General features: G+C 38.6%; 1 protein-coding gene across 2 annotated transcripts in view; it reads right to left on the bottom strand.

Moving 5' to 3' along the window:
* Window positions 1-399: 399 nt before the first annotated feature.
* ADK (adenosine kinase) overlaps window positions 400-25,368 on the bottom strand; it is a 265,868-nt gene continuing 240,899 nt past the window's right edge. For both annotated transcript variants that reach the window (XM_054277423.1, XM_054277424.1), the window contains exons 10-11: window positions 18,536-18,622; window positions 400-1,576 (exon numbers count right to left, since the gene is read on the bottom strand). In XM_054277423.1, the coding sequence (XP_054133398.1) occupies window positions 1,452-1,576; window positions 18,536-18,622 (212 nt within the window). In that variant the 3' untranslated portion in view covers window positions 400-1,451. The remainder of the gene's footprint in view (window positions 1,577-18,535; window positions 18,623-25,368) is intronic.

Here is a 25,368-nt window from a genome sequence, read left to right as displayed (position 1 = left end):
CCAATGTGTCAGATTGGACAGTGACCAACAAGGGAACTGGGATCTCAGCCTTGATTCCTCCCTGTGCTCTTTGCAATAGATAAACTACAATAACAGCATTCAGTCTCTGTGTGTCCTTTGTTCAATCCTGGGCAGCAAAGTGTGAACCCTGCACTGACTTAACATTCTTTGGTGAACCCTAGCCTTTAATTTTTCATCTCTTCTATGGTACATGCACCAATTTGATGCTCCTTCTCTTCCTTACTGCTGAGATCACCCTTCAACACCCACCTGGACACTGAAAGTCATGTATAAAACATTCAGATTTAGCATTCATATGGGTTAAGCACCCATATCTTGTTCCCATTTCAGCAGGATACACAGAAATAAGACAGACACATACCAAAACAAAACCAGGAGTTACTGTATGACAATTTTTTATTTATCAGTATCAAATTACATAGCAAAGTAATGAATGCAGTGTCAGATCACCTTTTTGAATACTGTAAATACAAACAAAATCCACCATTTTGCTTAATTATCCAAAGTAAATTAAAAGTTTAAAAATGTGCGTTTCAGAGATTCCATTTGGCATATCCTGTCAATGTATCCTGCATAAATATTTCTGTACCTCATTTTCATTATGTGTACCTTAATGCAGCCTCTAGAAAACACACACGGAGGAGATAGGACCTATCTGTATGTTTATTTTCATCACCAACTCATGCATCTGCCCTGAAATCACTGAAAGTACCTATCTGCTAGCTCACCTGACAGATAAAAGTGACTGTACCTATAGACCTAGAGATGTACTGAGAGATAAAAGTGGCCAGACCCAAAGCAACTGCCATCAGTGCAAGATGGCTGAATGCAAGATATCACAACTGTGGATCAGGCCTTTAAATTACTGATAAAACAGTGATGTACTTTCATGGAAGCTGGACTATCTGATGGCCAGATCTTGTACACTCCAATATGTATGGAAATTCCTGGGACATTTACACCACTCTTTACACAGGTCTGACTCTACTAGATAGATAGAACAGCTCCCTGTTTATAAGGTTAAGTTAGGAATAAAGTCAGGTCTGTTGATTTCATGTAAGTTGAATAGGATTTGGCCACAGCTGGATACAAACTAGATAATTCAACAGAAGTATTTTAATGGTGTTAATAAGCAGTGTCATTTAAATGGGACTTCCTTGGAAACTGTGTAAATAGAACACTTTTTCCTGATGGATGAGATAGTAAGCTTCACTTAGCACTGTTCCCAAAAGTTAAGACTACTGAGACGTGGTAGACGTCTGAAATGGAAAACACCATAGAAATATATATTTTGTTTAGAATACAATGAACAGAAGTACAGAAGCGTTGATGCAGGTACTGGAAAGGTAAGGAAAAGGAAGGAGGAAAAATTTAGGCAGCAATCCCATGGCAACACAGAAGTTACTCTTGATCCCTCCAATTCACCACTATCAGTGGAAGTCAGGCTTCTCTGGGAAGGTGCAACCTGAACGCTTGATAATGACGCTGGCTGCGTAATGCCCGGCCCGGATGCACTCAGTCACCGGCCGGTCATAGACGAGCTGGGACAGAAAGCCTATGGGACACAGTGAGAGAGACAGAAGGAAGAAAATTGTCAGATTAGTTTTTTGAGTGTATCAGTTTGTTACAGGGCAAAGCACTGGCCTGCCTGTATGTACCCCTGCAGCCCGGCCAGTTTAAATTGAGAATCACTCTTCAGTGAACTGCAGGGCTGGAATGGTGGTGCTGCTGTTTCTTCATGAAGTCTCCATTTGGTAGCTTTCAGTAAATGAAAGATTATCAAGACTGATCATTATTAGTGTTCTCAAAATTATTTTAACAGAATTCCTGTTCTCTTCTTTATAGAGATAACCCCTGATTTCTCAAAGAACTACTTAAAAACAAAGAAATTTTCCCCACTGAAGAGAGTTCCTTCTGCTCTTACTGGCTACAGCTACAGCCCCAACACAACTGTGTGCAAGCTTTTCTCCAAAAAAGAGAAAGACATGTAATAGAGAAACATTACATTCAGAGTTACAGGTGCTCACAGTGCAAAGAAGGTGAAAACAATTTACCTGATGAGGAAAGTTAGATGACATCTGCTGCCTTTGATAATGGGACATTTAATCTAAAACTTCAGCAACAGCAGGTACCCCATAGCACGTGCAGATACCCCCCCTGAACAGCAAACTGTGCAGAGAACCAGGCGCCTCTCAGGATCGGGGCTTCAGCTGCCACAGCCTGGCATGCACAGCTTGGAAACTCCTGAATCACCTGAGCTGAGTGCTTTGAAAACCTGAGCACCTCCTAAATGAACAGAGTAGGCAGTCCTGAAAAGGTACTTGGAGAAGTTTAGTACAAGCAGCACCAGAAACTTTATGGATTGACTCCCTCATTTCTGAAGCATTTTGTCTTGGCTGAAGCTATTGTGATCAAAAGCATGACAGAACTTATGGCAGAGGTGAAATATGTATTTTAAATTTGGAAGAGGCTTTTAAGATGTGAGAAGTAAACTTAGTATCTTATAATTTAAAACCCCGCTCTCATTCTAGAGGTAATATTTTATTAACTTTTATCCTGGCTTTAATATGTTTCAGATGTATCTCTCTTCCTTGTCCAATCACAGAAGGAAAGTGAGACTTGCCCAAGAAAATCAGAATTCTAGCAAGCTGAAAGATGTTCTTTTTAAAGATTTCATCCACCATTTCAAGTTTCTGTCATGCTCAGGCTTTGTGCCTTGACAGTACAAATGTAGTCTTGAAACCATGTCTCTGCTAAGTACTGTGTAAAACTCATAAGTACCAACTTCTGACATATTACAAATTTTGATTCTAAGCTGATATGTTTTGCTAGCTTGCTTTCATATTCACTTTCTCTGTTCATCTGGTTTACTATTGGGAAAAGGTTCCACATCATATTGTGATGCTGTCATTTAACCTGTACTCTGTTTCTAAATATTTCCTTTGGTGATACACTACAGCATCATTTCAGACAATAACAAAAATATTTCATCCTATGCAATGATGTCTGCTCCCTTAAATATCATGGAAAACAAGAAAAAGAAGGTTAGATTAATGAAGGATAATACTGGCGAGCAAAATATCTGTTTCCATCAATTACCAATCTCTATCTTGGCTTCTTGGTCATGACTGATAGTGAAAAGAAGCCTAATTGATCTACATTTTCCTCTAAACCGCACCAAATTGGAGAAGAGTTTGAAACTGCAAAATCTATAAATCAAACACTTTTCATTACAGAGAAGCAGATTAGTTAAAAAAGGAGAAAACTCATATGTTTCTGACATCAATACTTTTCTAGAGAACTATGTATTGGCTGGAATTTCCCAGATATTGACTTACACTGGCTGGGAAAAAATGACTCTTTCACCAACAAAAGGTAAGTCCATAAGCACAAGTGAAGAAGACAGGAGTTATCAATATACAAAGATAAGAATCTGAAACAGGAAGAAATTGTGCTGTGAGTGCTATCACTGATGGCAGTCAGGGATGACAGACAACACAACTGTGGCAGGATGGTCCAGCTGCAATAGTTGGGTAACAGTTGAGAAATTCAAACAGCATGCCTGGCAGAAATCAGCTCGTTTCTGAATAACAAGATGAAAATGGTCTGCTCTCCATTAAATTAACATGCATTCTTAGGAGAAACTTTCTTGGATATGTGGAGGGTGTCAATCATTAAATTTAAACTGCCTGGGAGGCAGGAGCTTGCCAGTGTGCTTCTGGGTGGTTAAAACTTGAGAGCAAGTTGTAACCATATGTAAAATGAGGCTGTTAAGACAGTCCATTTCTGACTCAGTAAGTATGAAGATGCACTGGGCAGGTCTCCAAAGGCAAATATGGGGCTAGCTTTTGTGCAGAGCATGAATTCAGAGAGAGGTTTATACAAGAAAGAACAACTATCCCCTACATTTATGATCAAGGCATCAAACATACATGAAGATGAGAAAATCCACAGAGCAAAGGACCATCAAACATGAATTACTTTTCAATACCAACTAGACTGACACTGTCGTCATCTCCCAGTCTCATTGTAGTTTCAAGTTAGTATGAGTCTTTTGTCTTCAGTGAACCTACTTCTTATTTATTCTGATCTAAGTGAAAGTAGAGTCAGGTGAAAAAACATCTTGTTCTAATTGGGGATAGAAATGAGAGATCTCTGTGATTTAAGGGTGTTGCAGAAATGACATTAAGTACAGCTGTCATATATGACATATGTAGAAACTGCAGTGGGGAGTTTGCCCTCAAACCATTCTCTTGTCTGCAGAGTTTCTCTTAAAAGGTATGTGTTTCAAAGATGAAATGGAAATAGCAGTATCTGACACAATACTGCATCGAATGACAATACAAACACACATATCACAAACAGAACTACATCACACAGTAAGACTAGGCAGTTGGCAAAGCAGACCCCAAGGGAACACCAGAAAGCAGTGCTGTTTGAGCAGAGAAGCAAAGAGCTCTATCAGGTTGGCTGCCTTAGCTGCAGAATGTTCTTTTTAGTTAATGCAGTAAAAAGCAACATGGTCAGAATATAATTCAGAGTTTGCCTCCCCCAGTGTATAAGGCACGGTGATGCAAACCCCATGAGTCATACTCTCAAGGCATCGATTCAGATCTGAGTTCCAGCTGAAGAAGTTACTCCCCCATCTGTTTTTCACCATGCTGCTTTGCTGCTGGTATTACCTGATACCCTGTCAAAAGAAGCCAGATCAGTTTAAACAGTAGGTGTTGAGCAGGGGATCTTTGCTAACACAGCTGATTGAAACTGAAGTGGGTTAGTGAGCACTCAAACAGCCCAACCAGAGAGCAGGGCAGGGGAGGGAAGATGAGAAGCAGTTGAAGGCTGTAATCTCTTAAGGTGCCATGATTGGAAATGCAAGAAGATAAGTGAGCATAGCTTCAGACTTACTTCACACTCCTCCTACAACTTCAGAGACCAAAAGGGCAGGATTGAACTCTGATCCTGTATCACAGGCCTGGGATCACAGACCTAGATCATCCCAGCACATACTAAGGTAGCTCAGCATCTACTTCATTTCTTTGTGGTCTGAACTGGTCCCTGGCTATCACTGGAGTGGACTGCAGAAAGCAGCAGTAAACTTTGGCTACACCAGACAGCCTCACATCAAGTATTTTACCAAAACAACTTGAGGCAATATTGGTTACCATGTTCTAACTGCAGCTGTTGAGCAGGAGCATTTCTGCACTGCTGGAGCTGTGGATGGAGCCGCAAGCGTTGAGCACCACTCTCATCACACTAGCTCCAGGCTTTCCTGTCTGCCTCCTGCCCTGTTATCCAACATGCCAACTGCTTGTGGAGGAAGGGAAAATGCAGTTGCAGGATGTCTAGCAAGCCACCTTGGTAAGCTTTCAGAGTAGACTGGGATCCTTTTGCCCTACACAGGCATGGATAGCCAAGTAACCACCTTGCACCCAGTAATGGTGTGAACTTCTTTGGAACTGGGTCCAACTCATCCCACTTATCTTCCTAGAAAATTACTTTGATTTTTTAGAAAATTTTTTTTGCTTCAAAAGTTGCTTTAAACCTTGGAGTAGTAGAAAATGTATTTGCATTCTCAGATGACAGAAGTGATTACAACACACCAATAGCTATTTTTGGCCCTTAATTATTTCTTTTCTGCTCGGGAGGAAAAAAAGCGACTCTGGAATCACTTTGCTCTGAAAAGTGTGCCTGAAATAACTGAGAGTTAACCTTTATTACCACCAGCTTCCTTATTACATATTCTCAAAGACAACGTTTGTAATAGTTAGGTCTACAAACAGAATGAGGGAAAAGTGAAGTTGCTTTGTTCCTTTTTGTGCTCCCCACCAAATGAAAGTCCTATAAGCCAAGAAGTGGTGCCAGACCCAAACCAAGGCTCTCACTGGGAACAGCTCAAATCTCTTTGGGGCTTTGGGGATGTCACTATAAGTTTGAAAAAACACAGCAAGACAGTCCACTGACTGACACAAAAGGTGTTCTATTCACTTTGTTACTCCCTAGAGTTGAGTAGAACTTAAACATCACTAAAAGAGAACCAAGCTGATTTTCTAGAAAACAGATATTTCAGAGGCAATTTCACTGAAATCAGTGATTTATTTGAAAGTTTTATTTCCAGATTATTAGTGGTAATTCTGAATGAGCACTTAGAACTAGTGCAGTTGGGCAGGAATGTGGGAGTCCGGTAGTGAAGATTTAAAACAGTTCTGGTCTGCTCCAGTAATGGTTTAACAACACTTAAAAACAGCTCATATTGAAGCCAAATGTTTCATTTCAAATTGTACACTTGACAATTAATTTTAATGACTGTTAATTACTAATGCTGGCTGAAAATCCATTTATAGCCTCCGACACTCAGCTCCCCACTACTTGTCTTTCTGCAGTTTCTCTCACACTTCCAACCTTTATAAAATGCCCACGGCAAAATTAATTTTTTTTTAATGCAAGAGAGAAAAGCTGAAAAAATCCAATTATCAAATGCATCAACTCTAAACAACTACAGGCTGACCCTGAGTCAGAGCCCCTCAAAACCTTTTTGCTATGTGATGTTCCCAGACAATTCTGCTTCCAGATGAACCCTGAAGTATATAACCTATACTAGCCAGGCCATGCACCATCATAATTGTCCCAACCGCAAAAAGGATCCTGATCAGCTTAGCTGACTCCTCTTTTTTGTATTTAAAATTTGTACAGCTTAATTTGTAAACTGCACTTTTAAAAATGGTGTTATTCCATCATGGGGACAGTTGCAAGCACCTTTTCACACTCTTGTTCACATACAGAATTTATCCCAGTTGCTGGGATGCTCATCTATTTTTATGTGATCCCTCTACATTTCCAGGCCAGGAGTGTGGGAAGATGCAGTTTTCAAGAAACATTACCCAGTCAAAGCCTTGTGGCTGATACGACTGGGGCTTTTTCTGAGGTCTTTTAGCACTGTTGGAGCAGGCTAATGTTGTAGCATGAGCGTGGTCAGTAGTAATCGGGTGGCTGGCAATGCTGCTGCCAAGAGCCAAGCAGCCACCCTTGATTTTGTGAAAGATGTTGGCATCAGTGGATTCTGCGATACAGTCACTGAATGACCGAACGTCAACATGCTGAGGTTTCTCCTTTTTTAATTTTGTGGCAGATGGTGGATATTACAGCCAAGAACTGTGGTAAGCCAGAGGCCCTGCCCATTGCTATCAAACCAAATGTTGGCTATTCTAAATGGAAACGTTTTTGATTAAGGGTGGGATTTGGCTTCTGTTTTCATGTCTTTTGGCACTGTGGTCTGACACATCAGACTTACAGTATATAAGACAAATTAAATGTAAGTATCTTCAAACACTCTATATTTCTTTCAACCTTTAAGCACTTTAGCACTTTCACAGAATTTATTGTAAAAATGATACCATACATGCATATATATGTTATTAACTATGAATGTATATGCATAGAAACACGTGTCTTTTCCTCTCCTTAAAAATGAAATGGTTCTGTGCTTTTAACAGGACTGTAGTGCCAGGCTAATTACAATTGAGAGAAAAAAGGTCACCAACCCTTCCGTAAAAATGGTCATTTAAGATGTATATCTAACAAGTGGCAACCTTGAAATCTCTCACTGGAAAGAACATTAGAAAATCCTTCCTGACTCTACCACTGGAGGAAAGTTTTAATAAAAACTAATTAAACTACAAAAATCTCAAGTGGTTAACTGATTTTAGGGGCTAAATTTCTGGCAATTCTAATTATCCTCTTGTGGCTTCACTTAGTGTTTCACAACCATGACAGATGACAATGAAAAACTGCAGTTAAATTCATCCTCCCTGACACCATGCTAAGCACTAGCTTCTCCCTCTCCAAGTAAAATCAATACCATGTTTGAGTAAACACGTTTACAGCTTTATTAGGATGTCTTGCTTGTTCTGTAACAGCGACTTGAAGCTGTGGTAGCAAATCGACTCAACTCAGTTAAACCTAGAGAGCTGAGTAAGAGGCTCATCGATAAGGTTGTTATATAAATAAACTGCAGGAGACCAGAAAGCTGGAACAAACAGCTTGGTAAATGTCAATATTTTTACTTCCAGAGAATGACAAAACCATGAGATCATGACTAAAATGTTTCAGAAGTCTATATTTACTTTATTTATAAAATGGTCACGTGCTGAAAGCATTTCACCGCCTTTACACAAGAAACTTATTTTATAATCAGCAGCATGAATACTAAACCAAGTACGTTCTAAGAAATGCAGTGATATTGGTATCACTATGCCTATCTCTCTTGTTTTCTTCTGATTTATGGATACATTTTCAATGCATTGAGTTTCTGTAAGTATCACTCAGATGGGTGTACATATTTTTCAGTCTGAGGTTATACAGTCAGTTATGGACACATGCAAATAATACAACTTTGCATTTACTAGACAACTATGAATAAGTGAAAGGAGTGTTTTCAGTTAAGCAGCCTTTTCCTGGAATGGAGAGGAGGTGTTGAATACACAAAATGAAAAAAAGAACACAGTATCTAAAGCTTTAAAGCACTACATGTGGAAAATGTTACTGAAAGATTTCTGCAGAAATGTGACAATTAAAAAAAAAAAAAAGAAATAAAACTTCATTACATCCCTATTATTCCATTAGGAATCAGTTACTCAAGGCTGAATAATTTCATTGCATTCCACATGATTGCCACTGTTTGGCTTTACTGGGCCAGCTCACTGCAGCTCAGAGAACAAGGTGTCATCATAGTTCCCAGGGTCTGTATGTGCTCAGCCCACCAGAAACTCCCTCCAAGCAGTCTCATTTCTCTGATGCTTTCAAGTAGGAATGCTGTATGCTGCTCTGTTGTGGTTTGGTCCTGAAGACTGTGCCATAGATTGGGAAAATAGACCCTGAGGTGAAGCCTACTTAGATTGATGTGAGATTTTCTATCACTGCCCTGTGCCTTGACTGCATACTCTCCACCTTCTGAGAGGGAATAGCTCAAAGCTGGAGCTTTGTTATATTTTGTTATAAATATAAGCAGTATTTTATACTCTGACATCCTTCCACATTAAACATCCTCAGTGGACTCTATAACCTGTTGCATATCACTTCTATCAAATTCCCCAGTGCATCTTACTGTCCAAGAAAAGAACCATTTCAGTCTATAATGTGCTCCAAGAATAATGTGAAAGAGGAAAATGCTAACAAAGTTATAACTTCTCATGGTTTGGTCCTATTTTTCATTTTTAAGTCCACATGATGAGCATTGGGAAATTTCCTTTAGGACCAGGATCTGGTTGCCTTAGGCTTGTCTCCGGCAGCCTCTAGGGGAAAACATTTGATTAAAAAAACCCCCTCCAAGCTTACAAGGAGCTGCATGTGCCAAACCAGAAACAGATATTTTCATTGCAAGCATCTTCTCTATTTGAAAAAAATATTTTCCAGGCTGATCTTTATCTTTGTTTTTCCTAAAAGCATTTCCCAGAAGCGTTCCGCAAAATCTAAATTTTTTAGAATTTTTTGAGACAGAAGAGTGAAATAAACTTTCTTTTATTAGTACCTGTGGAAAGTTTCTGAGCCTCAAACCTGTTGTACTGACACTAAATAGTGCCAATTATTACATCTACTGCTTGCAATAAAAGGAAGAGAACTGCACTAATTTACTATAGATACAATCAAGTTCTGAAGATAATAAAACGGAATAATATGTCCTATCCTCTACTCAGTTTTTAACATATATTCAAGTGCAAAAAGGTTGCACAAATGTAACTTCATAGCCAAGATTCATATACATGAGTCTCAGGAGTTTTATTTGCAGGTGTGCTTCCACACAGCCAAGCCAGCAGTATGTAGGAGAATGAGAAAGCAACACTCAGGGCAGAGGGAATATGGGAGCTAGGCAGCCTGTGAATTTCCTGACTTTTGTGGGCTGAAAGAGCCTACCCTAGCATTATATTCATAATGCTCCTATTTTAATACAGTGACACTTAATATCTTTTGCCTCTTTAAATATCTGTTAGAATTCTGGATTGATAGCAAAAATGTACTGATCACCAATACCAGTAACATCCCTTTCCACTGGGTCAGAGATCAGTGTCAGATCAACCTACAAGCACTGCTACTACCACTGCTTTTAACTGCAACCACCTTCTTTCTTCTAACTCCTTTTTACAGTAATCTTGCCATCTTCCCACTTCAAGTATGAGCCCATTGCAGTGTGGGGGAAGTGAACAAATTCTGGGAGACTTTACCATGCTGTTACATAACAGAGGAGCTGTAAGTGAGAGAGGACCCAGCTTGTGAACACCACGGCCTGAGAAGTGTCCTTTTGGCCATTGTGTCCCTGTCCTTAGCACCCACTGAGGCATGCGAGATGTCAAACAGACAATATCTTTCAGTGTGGTTTTGTATTTCATTGTGTGGTGTTTTATCTCCTGTGAATACAGCATCAGCTTAATCTGACACATCATTTCTTAGGCGACTATATCCTGCCCTGATTCCCAGGGGAATGTTCTTGATGATCCAATCTGACGAGTGCCTCTGTCTCTATTCAGAATACATTAAAATAACACAAAAATATTGCCAACAGTCTGCAAGCAAGGTAATAGTAACTCATTAAAGTAATTTCTAACCTTCCACATGAACATTTTCTTTATCATTACATGATTTTCTAACACATGACACATTAACATAAAATGAAATGTTATGAGGGTAGGCATAGTAGGCATGACAAAGTATTTTAAACGGTGATGACTTGCTTTGAGGCGTTAAGTCAATTTGTAATTGTCCCATAGCTATTACAGTAAAAATTGGAACTTCATAATTGGTTTTGAAAATCTATTTTTAACAGAGTAGGTTTGTTTTTTTAAAGTGTACACAACCTATTTGACGTCTACTTTTCACAAAACCTGTCCATAATGTCACTGAATTTATGGTGAGGTAAATTAGGCCTTTTAAAAACCAATTTTGCAAAATATTAATCCTCTTGCTATGTACTGAGGCTCCCTTAACACTGAGGTGTCACTGACAGGAAGAGAGACACAGAGGCTAAAGGAATCAAGTCCTGCTTCAGTCTAATTAGAAACTTCTGAGGGTTTTTTAATTCCATACACTGATCCTTTTAAGTGGATCTTTTGCTTCTATGTGTTATTTAAGAAATGACAGCAAGTCATAATATGTTTTGCCTTAGTTTTATTCTACTATGTGTTTTTCTAGATTGCCTTTAAATGGAACAGGTGAAAATGTGAATTACTATATTTACATTACTGTGTTATAAGAATACATATGTAATGAAATTAGGAGGAACAGTCAGAGACCAAGAGAAGGGTAGCAATTAAAACAATGAAAGCAGTATAATCACAATTATACTTGGACAACACATGCAAACAGGTTTACATATAATATCAACACAGAAGAGGGTATTCTTTGCAAAGAAATAATTTTGAATAGAAATTGGTAAACAAAGAAGTAGGGAGTTGAAAAGAAAACAGAAATATTCTATGTATTTTTCTGAGCGATATCTATTTTTATGGTTTTGTTTAAGTAGCTGCAATTCAAACTGTGGCAAATTTTGAAAATGAGCCAATACTAATGTTGAAATTACTAGCAACTGGCTACACTATTGATCAGAATAATGATGTACCTCTAGCTGAGACTGAGAAAAAATCATCTGGGAACATATAATATGGTCATTCTCTAGTTTGTAGAAGGTCAGTTACAGAGATAACGTGGTCCTCTAATAGCCTGGGTTTATGCGGGATGTTTATCTGACAGAGTTCTGAATGCCATCAGAACACAGGGGTGGTAAGTCATGGACATGTTGACAGGTTATCCCCTAGCAAGCAAAGATTGATGCCCTCTCTGCAGCTCAGCTATTATACTCCTGTATGCTGTTTATAAACCAGGAGTAGTAAAGATGGGAAAAATGGGCTGTCAGTCAAAGTGCTGATGACACTAAGTGAGTATTTTTATTTCAAAGCCTCCTATCTTACCCGCCATGATCTCAGTAACAACAGGATTGCTCAGAGGCAATTAGCCACCAATGCTGGACAAATGAAAACTAAGAGAGTGCTGCCTTCTGTTATAACAGTTATCTTTACTTCAAAGAAAAGCCAGAATGATTCAAAGTAGTATCCCCTCTCTCTTTGCTGGTGAAGATAAATTTTGTAGCAAATATCAGCCATTACAAGTTCCATGCACACACATATTTAATTGATATCACCAAAAAATTATCCCTTGCTCCCAGCTGGCAAGTAGCTCTGCAACTCAGAGCTCTGGTGTTATCAGAAGGGAGTACTTCACAGCAGTGACATTTTGTCCACTGTATTTCCCTCTATTAAATGTGATTAAAAAATGATGGCAATTTCCCAAGGTATTTCACACAAGTATAAAAACCTTATAAAAATTAAAGACCACTATAAGTGGATGAAGTAGCTTCTGCTGTTCAGTTAAGAACTGTTCCTAGCTCCTTCTACTCCTATTTCAATGAATCTAGAATGTTCTAGGGGTGGTGAATACTGGAGGGAGAGCAGCCCTTACAGCACAGATTTATACAGAGAGGAAAATAAAACAAATAACAGAAATATTCACTTTTAGTGTAAACAAATTCTTCCCCAGTGTTCAAGAGCCCTAGAAATCTATTAAGTAGCTTTCTTTTTAATATAGTCACAAGCTTACTGATAAATTAGTATTCTGAAAAAAACATTTAAATTTGCCTCTGCTGAAAGCATTATCAGATCTTTTTGCATGTTTAGCACTCCTGGAATAGCCATATAGGAGCTATTCACATAAGAGCTCATTCCTCACATGTGTACGTGCTTCTATCTCCACAATGCTTGCACAAGAAATACATAAGGGACTTATTAGACAGAGTCATAAGTACAGTCCCCCTTTGCCCTAGAAGAGATTTATTGCAAAAAGATGGAATTCCCACTCTTTGAGCTTAATTTTTTAATTCGGACAGCTCCTACTCTGCAGCCACCAACATTGCCCCCTGAAGATGATTGAGTCTGGATTTCCAGAGGAGCAGGAACTGGCACCTGGAAACTTAATACCAATAGGATTAAAATTCATAGGATCATAATACAATTTAGGTGGGAAGGGATCTCTTTAGGTCACTTGCTCCAGCTCCTGGCTTAAGGCAGGGTCAGCTCAGATGATATCAAATCCCATCAAGATGATTTTTTAATTTTAAAAATCACTGGATTCCTTCCATAAATGATGGGGGCTACAGAGCAACAGCATAAGAATTATTATGCTGGTTTTAATTATGTTTCCATTTTATCATTATTACACTTGTTTAAATCCACCAGCTTCAGCCAAGGTATTCCAAAGCAAATCTAGTGTGTTCAGAAAACAGAACCAGACCTTTATTAAAAGAGGTTTCTGAATCAAACACTTAATAGTAGAGGAGTAATGATGGCCAATTATTCTGTGCACTCTGTATTCTTTGTGAACCTGTACTTTTATTTCTTGTGCTGTGGTTTTATAGATACACATACACATATGTTCATAATGTATTTCAAGAATGTTTCGCATGAAATACAGTATTTCAATATTTCAATAATGTAGAAGTATATCAAATATTAGTTAGTTCTGAAATCAAAGCTGGATGTCACTCTATTGAAAATCATTTACCTCATGAAAAGAGGCTACAATCTGAACAGTGTGAGAACCTTTAGGCAAACTCCTACAAGTCCAAGGTCTGTATTTAATTTGTAGAGACATTTACATTAAGATGGAAAAATAATGCTTGGAATTAGCCTCTCTATTAAAGATGAGGAAATGGCTTTACTGAGATAGTTTGAGTCAAACAGAATCAGAAAGAGGGAAGTATCTTCAGTAAGGGCTGTGGTCCCTAAAGAGGAGATAAGGATGCCATGAGGCCCACTCACAAAAGGACATATAAAAGAGGATGACTCCTCTTTTGCTGCTCTCCCTATCTCTATCAGAGTAGTCGTCTGATAGCTGAGACAGGAGCTGACCATCTCATAAGGCTCATGCTGGGCTTCACAGGAAAGAGAAAGAACTGCTTATTCTTGAAGAACGTGCACCAAAAAATTGTGACTGCAGCTTTCAAACTCTAGCTAGCAGCCTTATGAGATTCCCCAGCGCATGAAAGCGCCAATGCCATTTTTAAATTGACAGGTGGTTTGAGCCATTGACCTCCCCTTTGATACTGACAAAGGCAAATTGCTATCAGCTCCTATCTGGCACTGGAAAATGCTTAATGAAGAGCTCCTTCTACCCTGGGATTCATTTTCCTTGAGAATGGTATAACATCTTTATAGCATGGTGATAAGTAATACACACTTGCTGCAATCGTTCTGTCACTGCCTTATCAAGCTACTTGAAAATGATTTGTGGTTCCATTTCATACTCTAGTACTTTCCATGTAGTATATGACTAAATCATAGCAGATTATGAAGTCAATATATTTATATTGATGGAACCTGAAGAAACATCGATTTTACACCTTCTCCTATTCATTTGTTATGAACTCTGTACTCAGTTCCAGTGACTAGACAGATTCTAGGGGAGAGATTTTGCAGGGAACAATGGCAGCAACTATCAGAACAGATGCTGATTGTTTTCATTAGTTACGGTGGCAATGACAAAGGGGAGTTCAAACAGAAGGCAAGCCTACTCTGGCTGAAGAGAGCAGGATGGCACAAAGGAAAGCATATGATGGTCAAACTGCTCATATTTATTGCCATTATCACTTTGATTATCATTACTGCAGTGCTTCAAACTGGGGCTGACCAGTAATAAATAAATGTTAATTTAATGATCTCCCCAAACTCTACAAACTAAGGCTGTAATTTCATTAAGAGGACTTTTGTGGCATAAGCCATGCCAGCAAAGCTCAAGTGATTTTTCAATGTCATAAGAATCCTGAGGTAGAATTGCAACTTGAATTTATGGGTATTTCAGGGATTTATAACCAAATATCTGTGCTACTCCTGAAAACCACAAGAGGTGCTGAGATGCTACAAAGGAAACCATTATTGCTTAAACCTGTAAAAGGTAGCAGTGTTGCTGGTAAGCAATAAAGGCAGAACTGTGTTAGTGTTGTTTAGAGAAGTGTTTTTAGCATAAAGATACCTGCAGCAATTTTAAAATCCAGTTTCTTATTCATGCACTGCACCAGCCTGAGTGGCAGATGACTTGATGCCTGCAGTAAGAGGCAGGAAATTCAGAGATATTCCTGGTGCCAACTTAATAAAACCACGTTTCAACTGAAGAATGTGGTTTATTTCTTGCTGGTAGCTGTTGGGGTGAGCTAGTTCTCCTTGGAGGCTGGCAGCTTCAGAAATGCTGAACTCAGGAATCAACTCACAGAGTTACAAGTGCCCAAAAACTTTGTGCTTTAAACTTTGTCTTGACTTCAAGGTCTCAAGAGCTTCAGTCGTTAGTCTGGTTCTAGTAAAAAAAAAAACCACACTGTTTTCTTTTTTTTCAACTTTTACATGGAGAAACATATGAGGGGTGATTTGCCAAGTTGGCATAATTATTGAGAAGGAATTTCCCTACGATCTGTGAGTTATACCTCTGGAAGAGAGTGCCTCTGTAAAAGACCTTTCAAAACATGATAGAGTCCAACAAACCTGACCCCCTAATGCAAAATAAATCTTGTGTGATGGGGTTAGTTCTCATTATATCCCACATTCCCCTCTCAGCCAAGACACCTGCTCCAGAAAAACCACTGTTCAGTTGTGTTAATATACTGGTTCCAGAGAAGTATGGGAAACTTTGCCATGGGAGTCTTGTTCTCTGCTGTTTGAATAAAAGAAATAGGTTTCCAGGAGGGGATATTGTCACACTGAGTGAATTTTTTAGTTAAGGTATTAATTTTAAAACATTTTACTGTAAGGACACCGAAATCAAAACATTAAATGTCCTGTTGCCTAGGTAGTAACAACAGATAAAAACCTCAATCATAGAAAGAAGCAGAAAAGCACTGAAGAGAATATAACTTTCCTGTTGTAAAAATTCTGTCAGGACAGTAACACTGCAGCTGGCTCAGTGCTAGACCCAATGCCAGAAGATTTGCATGTTGGGCAGTATTACCTACACTACTGCACAGGGCTTGCTGCTAAGGAGACATTCAAGAACTTCTCCAAATGTGTTCCAAACACACATTTTGAAAACACACAACAAGTGTGCCACAGATAAAATACAGACATTTCCCTCAAATGAAACACAGACCAAATCAAAGCCTATCCAGTCCAGTATCCTATTTCCTACATTTGGGAAGGAAAATTAAGTGACCCCTTGAAGAAGGAGACCACAGTACATATAAGACTAGAATCAGCTGTGTAGCAAGACTGTTATGAGTCCCAATTCTCCCATCTGGACCAAACTCAGGAAAATCTATTTTCTGAGGAGAATAAATGATCAATTTATTATTTATGGAGTGCCAGAGGAGAACTGAGATATCCCAGAAGCCAATGGAAGAACTCTGGATGGATATCCTAGAGTTCATGTTGCTTTGAGTCACAGGAGAGAGAAGCATGGTGCAACAGGAGGCTGAGCTCACACACTCATGCTCAGCTAAGTGTCTCACTGCAAGGACAGCTCAGACAGGTTTGCCATTACAGAGGGAAAACCAGCTGTGGTCCTTTCCCTGATAGTGAGGGAGAACTGTACAGTGCACTGGAGTGCATTGTACTTCTGCCCCAATGAAAAAGCATCTGATGCCTCAGATGTTTGTGGGGCAGCTGAAGATAATGTACATCCATAAGCTGTGATACAGGACTTTTGCTAAGATTATCCCAAATATACATGATCTTGCTGTATCTTAACACTTAGAGTGATAAGGGAGAGTTAATCTTTTAGACTATGTCCCTTCATCCCTCTCTTCCACAGCTGAGTATTGTGCACATCATTTTTCCCCTTTGAGAAAGGAATCTCACAACTGATCCAAGACCAGCCTGACAGGATGTGCCCCAACTCCTTACACTGCTGGTGGAAGGCAGTAGTTTGGAAGAGAGACTGAACTGGTTTATATCAGTCTTGCCATTCAGGATATTCTGATTAAAGTAAAAGTTTTAGCCCTTCTACAGAAAACCAGCAGCTATTTTGAGCGTTCAATTATTAAATTTGATCTATTATATTATAAAACAGTTCTCAAAGCCCTGATTTAGTTGCAATATTCTTCCTGCAGCTAACATACGAAAGAACAAAATTAGGATTCTTAAAACAAAAGTCCTGATTTCAAGAGGCCTAAACCTGAAGAACAGAAAATAAATACAACCTGAGATAAACATGGCAGACACGTGAAAACAAAATAGGCAAGGCCTATTCTCTCTTCCCCCTCCACAAGAACAGCAGCTATATGGCACAGCTGATAAACAGAGCAAATGCATACAAGGACAAGCACTTGAAGATGATCTTATTTATGTTATAGTCACTGTTACCTACTGGTTCAAATTCCGTCTTGTTTGTGATTTAGGAATAATAGACAGCGACAAGCATGCCCTAAAAGGTGTATGAATAATATGACCTAATGTGTTTCCCTCTATTTCTGTCCTTTTTGATTCATGAAAGCACTGAAGTAATGAGTAAAAACATTCCCATTCTCAAACAGTTTTAAGTATATACTGAACATTTATCTTTGGTTTAAATGCTGTATTAAGTAAGGAAGGAATTACTCACCTGCTTAAGATTAAGCTTATGTTGAATATTTTGTTGAAGTGGGACACAATTCTGAAGCTTTAATTTGGTAACACACTGCTTGCTATCCCCTTTGTAGCTACAAGACTGAGCCCTGCAATTCTATTTATAAAGTCTCTTTTGTAATATTTCCAGTAAATTAGTGACTAATGGAGCTCCTTACAGCTACTTCAGACTGGATATTAGAGCCTTCAGGATGCAGTAGGGCATCACAGAACTACATGGATGAAGGTTACAATGAATGACAGAAATCTTGGATTAGATTGAGTTTTGGCTTATATAGAATAATTTTTTAAACAGGCACAGACATAACATCCTCTTTTTTCCTTAGAGCTTGAGCCAAATAAAATAGTAAGTTTGCAAATGGATATTAAGCAATGCCAGATATTTTCAGGGTTTGTTTTAACAAATTAACCCTTTGCATTCTTTTCTGATGTCCAAATAATTGTATCGGAAGCAGATGTTCTACCAAAATTTACATGATCAGAGACATTATGCTCACTTATTAACATACTGTTTAATATTCACTACAACCTGTTTTAAAGAACAACAATGTGTTAACATTTAAGCCAGGAGGGATTTCTGTACACTATATAGTACTTGATGCAGCTTGTTTATGCAACAGTCTGACAGATACAATTAATCTCATGAAAACGACCAGAGTACAGCATAAAGGCATATTATTTTTGAAGTAATAGAACACACTTTCCCTTTGGAAGTCAGAACTTAATTAAATCATATAACTTCAGGATGTAGAGAAAAGCTGTAAAAGAATGAAGCTTGTTCTGAAGGACAGCTGAATGAAAAAACAGTAAATTTTCTATAGAGAGAATAATAAGATAATCTCCAAACAACAGAAAGAAGTAAGAAATACCTCCAACAAATGCATCTCCAGCTCCATTGGTATCCACGATTTCACTCTGATCACTCACCAACACAGGGAAAGTAGTCACTTCATTTTCTGTAGAGAAAGGGAAGAATAAAACATGAGTTACTTGGCAATCTGACTTTGAAATGCACAACAAACAGGGAAAATCAAAACAATTCAAAACTATGACCTTTAGCATGATAATTTGGTTAAAAATAGATTTGGTTTATAATTCTGTCTGTATTTACTTCGTAGGAATATGGGAACACATTCAAAAAAGCCATAATTAGTGGGCATTTTCATTATTTACTCCCAGCCTCATTTATTTCCTCTACCTCCTAATACCAAGGAAAAGAGAAAAAGAGAAAGGAAAAGAGTAAAATAAAAAAAAGTAAATCAGATGGGACAACATAAAACACCTGGGCATATTCACAAAACTGAGAAAAACTCATCCTGCCAAAACCAGTGCTTTCTACCAGTTGCAGGAAGGTGAGGTAGCCTCCTCCAGAATGGCCAAGTACAAGCCTCCAAAAGATCAACTGAAACTGCTGCATTGTTAAAACCAAAATAGATGTGAATTAACTGAAATAAAGCTGTGAAATTAAAAGCAAAAACAAGTGTAAATCAAAGTGCTTTCAAATTATACCTTTAAAAAATCCATGTATGTAAGAAGCCTTGCAAATTGCCATCTGACTAGATTTGGTTTCAAGATTTCAATGATTTCATTCTCTTCCTTAGTATTTATTTTAAAAACCCCAACTATTTCCTTCAGCTCCCTGCCCTCTACTGGCACTCATTAAATGTATTGCAATAGGTGGATACTCAGCATCTTCACCTCCAATTCACTGCCACACCACAGTTCAGCATAATTACACCACTTAGGTATGATAACTTTAGAGTTCCAGGGTTATAAATTTAATATATGCCACTAATTAATCAGCTATGGCTTTCCAGGTGGTAATGTCATAATGACGTGATAAAAATATAATTACCACCTTGTCACAATACCTTGTTAAAGTGTAAATTACCCCTGTAACAGAGCCAATGGAAGTTCTGCCTCTGGTAGTCAGTATGCATTAAACTGTCTCAGAGCAAACAGATTGTCCTTTGGCAGACAGCAGGAATTACAAAAAGGGGAGGGGGAAGAAAAGCCTGTCAACCAGTGAAAAGAAAAACCAGCAGAGCTGTTTTCTTTTAATTTTTGGTAAAAATAGAAATAACATGGAAAACAGAGCTGCCAGTAGCTGAAACCTGGAGATGAGTAGTTTCTTCACTGTCCAGCAAGAGAGCAGATCATAAAAATCACTCTTACACTGACATACACAGTAGCAAACAAGGAAACCTAGTTTGGAAGGCACATAAAGAATTCACAGTCTCAAATCAGGCAAGTCTGTGTATGCTGCAGAGGTACCAGAAGGATCCTGGTTTCTGTGAAATGCAGTGTATCAGCTCTACTGCTCTTCACCATCTGCTACTAAGTGAACCAGGCAGATATAATGATGCTGCCTCCAGAGGGAACTGTTGGCTGGCCCACCAGGAGGGGAGGGGAGCATTAGCAACAACCATCCATGAGAGGCAAAGGAAAAAGGGTAATGAAAAACATAAGATGAATATTCCAATTAAAGAACAGGTTTCAGTCAGTTCTCAGGGCATCCTACTCTCTACTCTGTTAAGAAAGCTATTTAGAAATGTGCTTCAATGCTGTGTTGTGCTCTTAAGATAAGTGTTCAAGAGCAATGTTTTTTAGTAATTTTAACAGCATTCATTTGAATTGGAAATCGTGAAAGAGAGGTCTTACATTAAACTCTGCCAGACAAGCAGAGCGTATTCATCCATTTCACAAGAAGGTATATTGATTTGCTCTAGATAATACTAAAACAATGAACAATGTGCTAAGTCTGTTGAAGACACATTGTAATAAACTAACCTGCTCCTTCCCAAGTGTGCATGGGCACACACAGATGTTCCATGTTAAATGCACAGCAGACAATTGCATATGCATACAAATGTCTGTGTTTGGGCACACAGAGTGAATAATGCACACTGTATTTTGAAAGCTGTAAATGGGGTATAGCATCAAATAAGATTCTATTCAAGCAAACTAGCACAAATGAAAGTTCTCATCATCATATTTTGCCTTTCTTTTCCTCTGTCTTGACTCCCTCCCTCAGCTCCCTCTAGTATGTGCAGGTAAGTATTGCACTAGGAGCTCCTATTTTAGTCTTTCTGTAGTAGATATAATGATAAGTAACTGAATTTGTCTAAAACCCCAAATATATTAGGAAAGTCAATTTTTAAAATTTTTCTTTTTTCTGGTCACAGTTTTCCATGTCTGCCTGGGTAATACATTTTCTTTCTGCAATTTCCTATATATTTTCAAGCAGAGCAATAATCTCATCTTTTGAAGTACCAAAGTTTAAGAAGGAGCCAGCATGGCTTTGGAGCACATACTGAATTACAAAATATGACCATCTGCACATATCCAATAAGCAAATTATCTTTCTTTAACCTGATCTTTAGTTGATTCTAGCATAGTAGAATCAACTAAACTACAGCTGACAATAACATATACTGTAAGATCAACAAAAGAATACCAAAGTTCGGGGTTTTTATTCCTTTCCTTTACAATAAATGAACTAAGTTAGAATTAAAGCAGCCATTAAATTACATTGCTGTGTCTGTGTAACAGCGCCAAAAGAGCTAATTTCTGATCTGTGTTTTGTAGCAACTAAACACAACAAGATGAATCACGATGAAGCAGAAGTCTCCATTCTGAGTATCCTTTTTTATTTTTTGTCAATTTAATATTGCTTTAACTTCATTTTTGATCCATTGTGTTATAAAAGTCTCAAATCCATCATAGCGGACGCTGAGACACCTTGGCTAGGTGCACCGCTCGCCAGTGGCCTTGCTTTTCAAAGTCAGTTCTGATTTCATTCATCATTCTGAGAGCTTATGAAATAAAGAATAATTACATAAGTGTTTTGAAGTCCAAGTGCTGCTGCTCTGGGCATAAAATCCAGTGTTCTATTTTTATGTAACAAATATCTTCTATGATACAACATATTCCACTTGGATATAATTTCCTGGAAGCCCAAAATTGTGAGGGCAAATTGCAACAAGGTGTCTACAATTAGGGAAATTTTAGAAAATAAGCATTAATGAAATCTAAAATTTTGGGGCTTTGATTCAACTTTCAGTGACTTTACATTTGTCAGGAACTCAGCTCTTTCAAAATGACATAGAAATAATCAAACCCAGACATTAATGTGACTTCATAGGCTGAAGACAAGGTAAGTTCACAGGTAAATCAGAAAGATAGAGCTCATTGGTTAATTTAGTTCTTGTTAATCTCTCACATTACATATATAAACAGGTGAAATCTCTATTTAATTTCCTAGGCAAAAATATATGGTAGCACATCCAGTTTAACATATTACTGTAGGCAAAACAGTCTGGAGAGATAATAACTGGACAGCAATAGCAACTGAAAAAACCCAGTGCTCCTTTCATTCTAATACTCTTAAGTTCCCAAATGAATACAAGCCAATTTCACAATGTTAGCAGGAACAATCGAACTCTGATGATAGGTGCAAATACTACAGGTCTGTCTCTAAACCAAATTAGAATCACAGACTACATGTCTACTCTTAGTACAGTAATAAACACCAGCAAGCAATCGTTACATCCAATTAGGCTGAGTACTTTCCTTAACTGGGTCATTTACCAGTCTCTCTTGCTCTTAAAAGTAGATTAAATGTGTAAACTTACATTTAATTACCTGTAACAGAACTCTTATGGGCAACATGTTGGAGTGTCCTTAATTTTGTTTTAAAATAAAACAAAAGGAAGAAGGTAGACCTAAAATACATACAAAAAAGGTCTAGCTATTTCCTCAAATAATCTTTGGATCCGTGGGTTAGTAGTGGTAGTACAGATGCTTACAAGATGGAGTCACATTCATGTTTCTTTTGTGAGCTTTAACTTGTAAAATAAAGGAACAACTGTGAAACAGAATTCTGTCCCGTCCCCTCCTCACCTCCACCCTCTCTAACTTTCCTTAGATCAGGGGCCAAATAAAAAAAAAAAAAAAAGAGATAAAAAGAAAAGAAAAAAAAAAGAGACAGGAAGAACTTAACAGAACATAGAAACCTGAACCTAAAACCTATAAATGTCTCTGGGCAGCTGTAAGGTAAGAAGTAATGAGAAAAGTATTTGAAACCAGACTATATTGCTTAGGATGATTTTTAGGTCTCACCTGTCTCCAGAATGTAAACCCCAAAAGGCTACAGGCTCTAAATCTCTGTATCTTCTTCAGCACATCAATACATCTTCAAAAACCCTCAGTACAGCAATACTTTCTCCTGTTTTGTTTGACAGTAAAATAATGCTGTGCTGTCCTTCACACAATGACAGCACGCTTGCTAACGTCCATCAAAGAGACGCTGCAGCTCCCCCACCCCGCAAACACAGCCCTGCCCAAAGCCAAAGGCAATGTGGGGCAGGGCACTGAACCCCAGCTAGGAATCCCTCACACCTGCAGTGATGATGTGCTCCAAACCCAGCGCAGCTGATGCAGCCTGTCCCTTCTAAGCAAACAGAAGGAGATCTGCATTTGCAGGCTGGGACTTCCAGGAGCCAGTTCTGGATGGCCACGCTGGTGCTCTGGCACTTGGTGGGCGTGTGTCGAGCTGGCCTTGCTTTGCACATCAACATCTCCTCCCTCCACCAGCTAGGTCTGTGCACTGTGGGCCTGGTGCTGTAGCTATGTAGGCTTGTCAGAAAAAGAGGGAATCTCTTTGTGCCATTCAATGGAGTTACAGCATGACAAGCAAGATTCAAGTCAGCCACACGCTTTGTGGGATCTTTCTATCCAGTATTTTAAAGGTACACAACAAATGATGCTGTATTCTACTGAATCCTATATGTACCCAAGAAATCTTTATAACTAGTAATGCAGCAGTTGTTTATTCTTTATTGCTATAATAAACAAATGACCCTAAACAAGTTACAGAGCAGCTGTCATTTATAATGCTTTAGTATATCTGTAAATATTAATTGATTTCCATAATAAAACCCCCAATTAATGGGTCTCTTTAGCAATGGAGCTAAAATTCTCTTCGCAGTTTGCTAAGCAAAAGTGTTGATCAGGATGCAAAGTGCTGTCCCTCAGAGACAGCTAGTTCATTTTCAGTAGAAACAGAAAAGGAATATGATGCCAAAGACTTCAAATCTCCTGTGGCTCTAGTCATAGTCCCATAGATTTCCCCTAGACCCGTAGGGGAAATGACAGTGTGCAGACCCCATTTTCCTCTGTCCTAGGAGGTAAATGAGACTTGTCTTCCCCTTATAGCTCTCCTCAGACATACAAATTGTACCATTATCTGGTCAAGAGCATTTTGATTCAGAAGCCGTATTTGTAGCCTCTCACTGAAGTGTGATTCATAGGATTAGAGTTAATAGAGGAAAGAAGGTTCATCTGAATCAACTTGTACACTCATACACATCAACTATTAGCAATGATGTAAAATTAAACACTATTTTTGCACACAGCGTGTATCCTCTGAACCTACACCCAATTCTGTCTGCAATCCTGTTAATTCAACATCACTCCTTTGAAATAACTCTTGATTTATATCAGCACAAGATTGGCCTCAGAACTCTGTAAATAGTTACAGCAATTATAAGAAATGTAATAGCATTGACTAATGGCTCGTGAACATCTTCTAGGGGCAAAAATTTGTTTTGTTTACTTTATTGCAGGTGTGCGGCACCCTTAAATGTCATTATTTTCTATATCTCACTGCCAGTTGAATCTCTACTTTATTTCTCATATTAAATAATTTTTAGCACTAGTAAACATAACACTTTGTTTAAAAGATGGGGAAGAAAGAGGTCAACAGAAAATACTAGTTCTGCTTCAGTTTGTTGCTAATAAAACATTTTTTAAAATATATACGTGCATATATATTTATATATATGGAAAAAGTGCCCTAAAGAACAAGCTGCAGAATTTTTCTGGCATGTGTCACAATGTTTAAGGTTTAGAATGGCAATGAACTCTGTTGAAAAAGCCTTTTGAGCACACAGGAGTATTGCCATTTGCCCGGCAGGCACTGATTTCAGAGGCAGCTGAAACTGCGCCCACTGAACTGCCAGGACTGCACTGCTCTAGCTCAGCATGGCTGCTGGAGACATAAGGTCCTGCTCAGAGCTCCAGCCTCTCCTCTGCCTTCTGTCTGGGCTCACTAAGGGCTGGAGGACTCAGGAAAGGCAAGGGGTGTGAAGTCACAGGCACCAAAATCAACAAAAGGTTCTGCAGGTATTTATTTCACTGCTACAACACAATGACTGTCTGCAAGTACTACGAAGAGCTCAGATCAAAATCAGTCCTGAAGACAGGAGAGATGGGTTACAATAAACAAAGCCCATAAATTGCATGATCCTGGTCTCTATGAAGAGCAAGCTCTACCACAGTGAGCTGAGCCACACCAGTGACCACAGGGTGACACAAAACCACATCTGGCCTTGGATATTAACAAATGTAAGTATCTCTCCCTGCACTGTAAATCCTACATGCACTGCTTTGGGCACTGTACATCTTAGTTGATCCTCACATGTAAAATACCAAGCCATACAACTCCAGCATTATTTTTTGAACTGTGTACAGGAATTAGAAATACAAGCAAATCTATTTCTATTTGTAAATAGGTACCCAAGACTCATGAACACACACAGATGATGAGAGCTGGAATGTCAATGTCCAGTGTAAGGAACCCATCCCAAAGGTGTGTCTGGGTTACAGGGACACGTGTTTTGCTTACATGCACTCTTCAGCC

This window comes from Melozone crissalis, unplaced genomic scaffold (assembly GCF_028551555.1).
Source record: "Melozone crissalis strain CALT ecotype California unplaced genomic scaffold, PUWL_Pcris_2 ptg000019l_1, whole genome shotgun sequence".
Classification (NCBI taxonomy): domain Eukaryota; kingdom Metazoa; phylum Chordata; class Aves; order Passeriformes; family Passerellidae; genus Melozone; species Melozone crissalis.
Note: the sequence above shows the minus strand (reverse complement) of the source record. Positions and strands in the feature narration are given on the sequence as shown.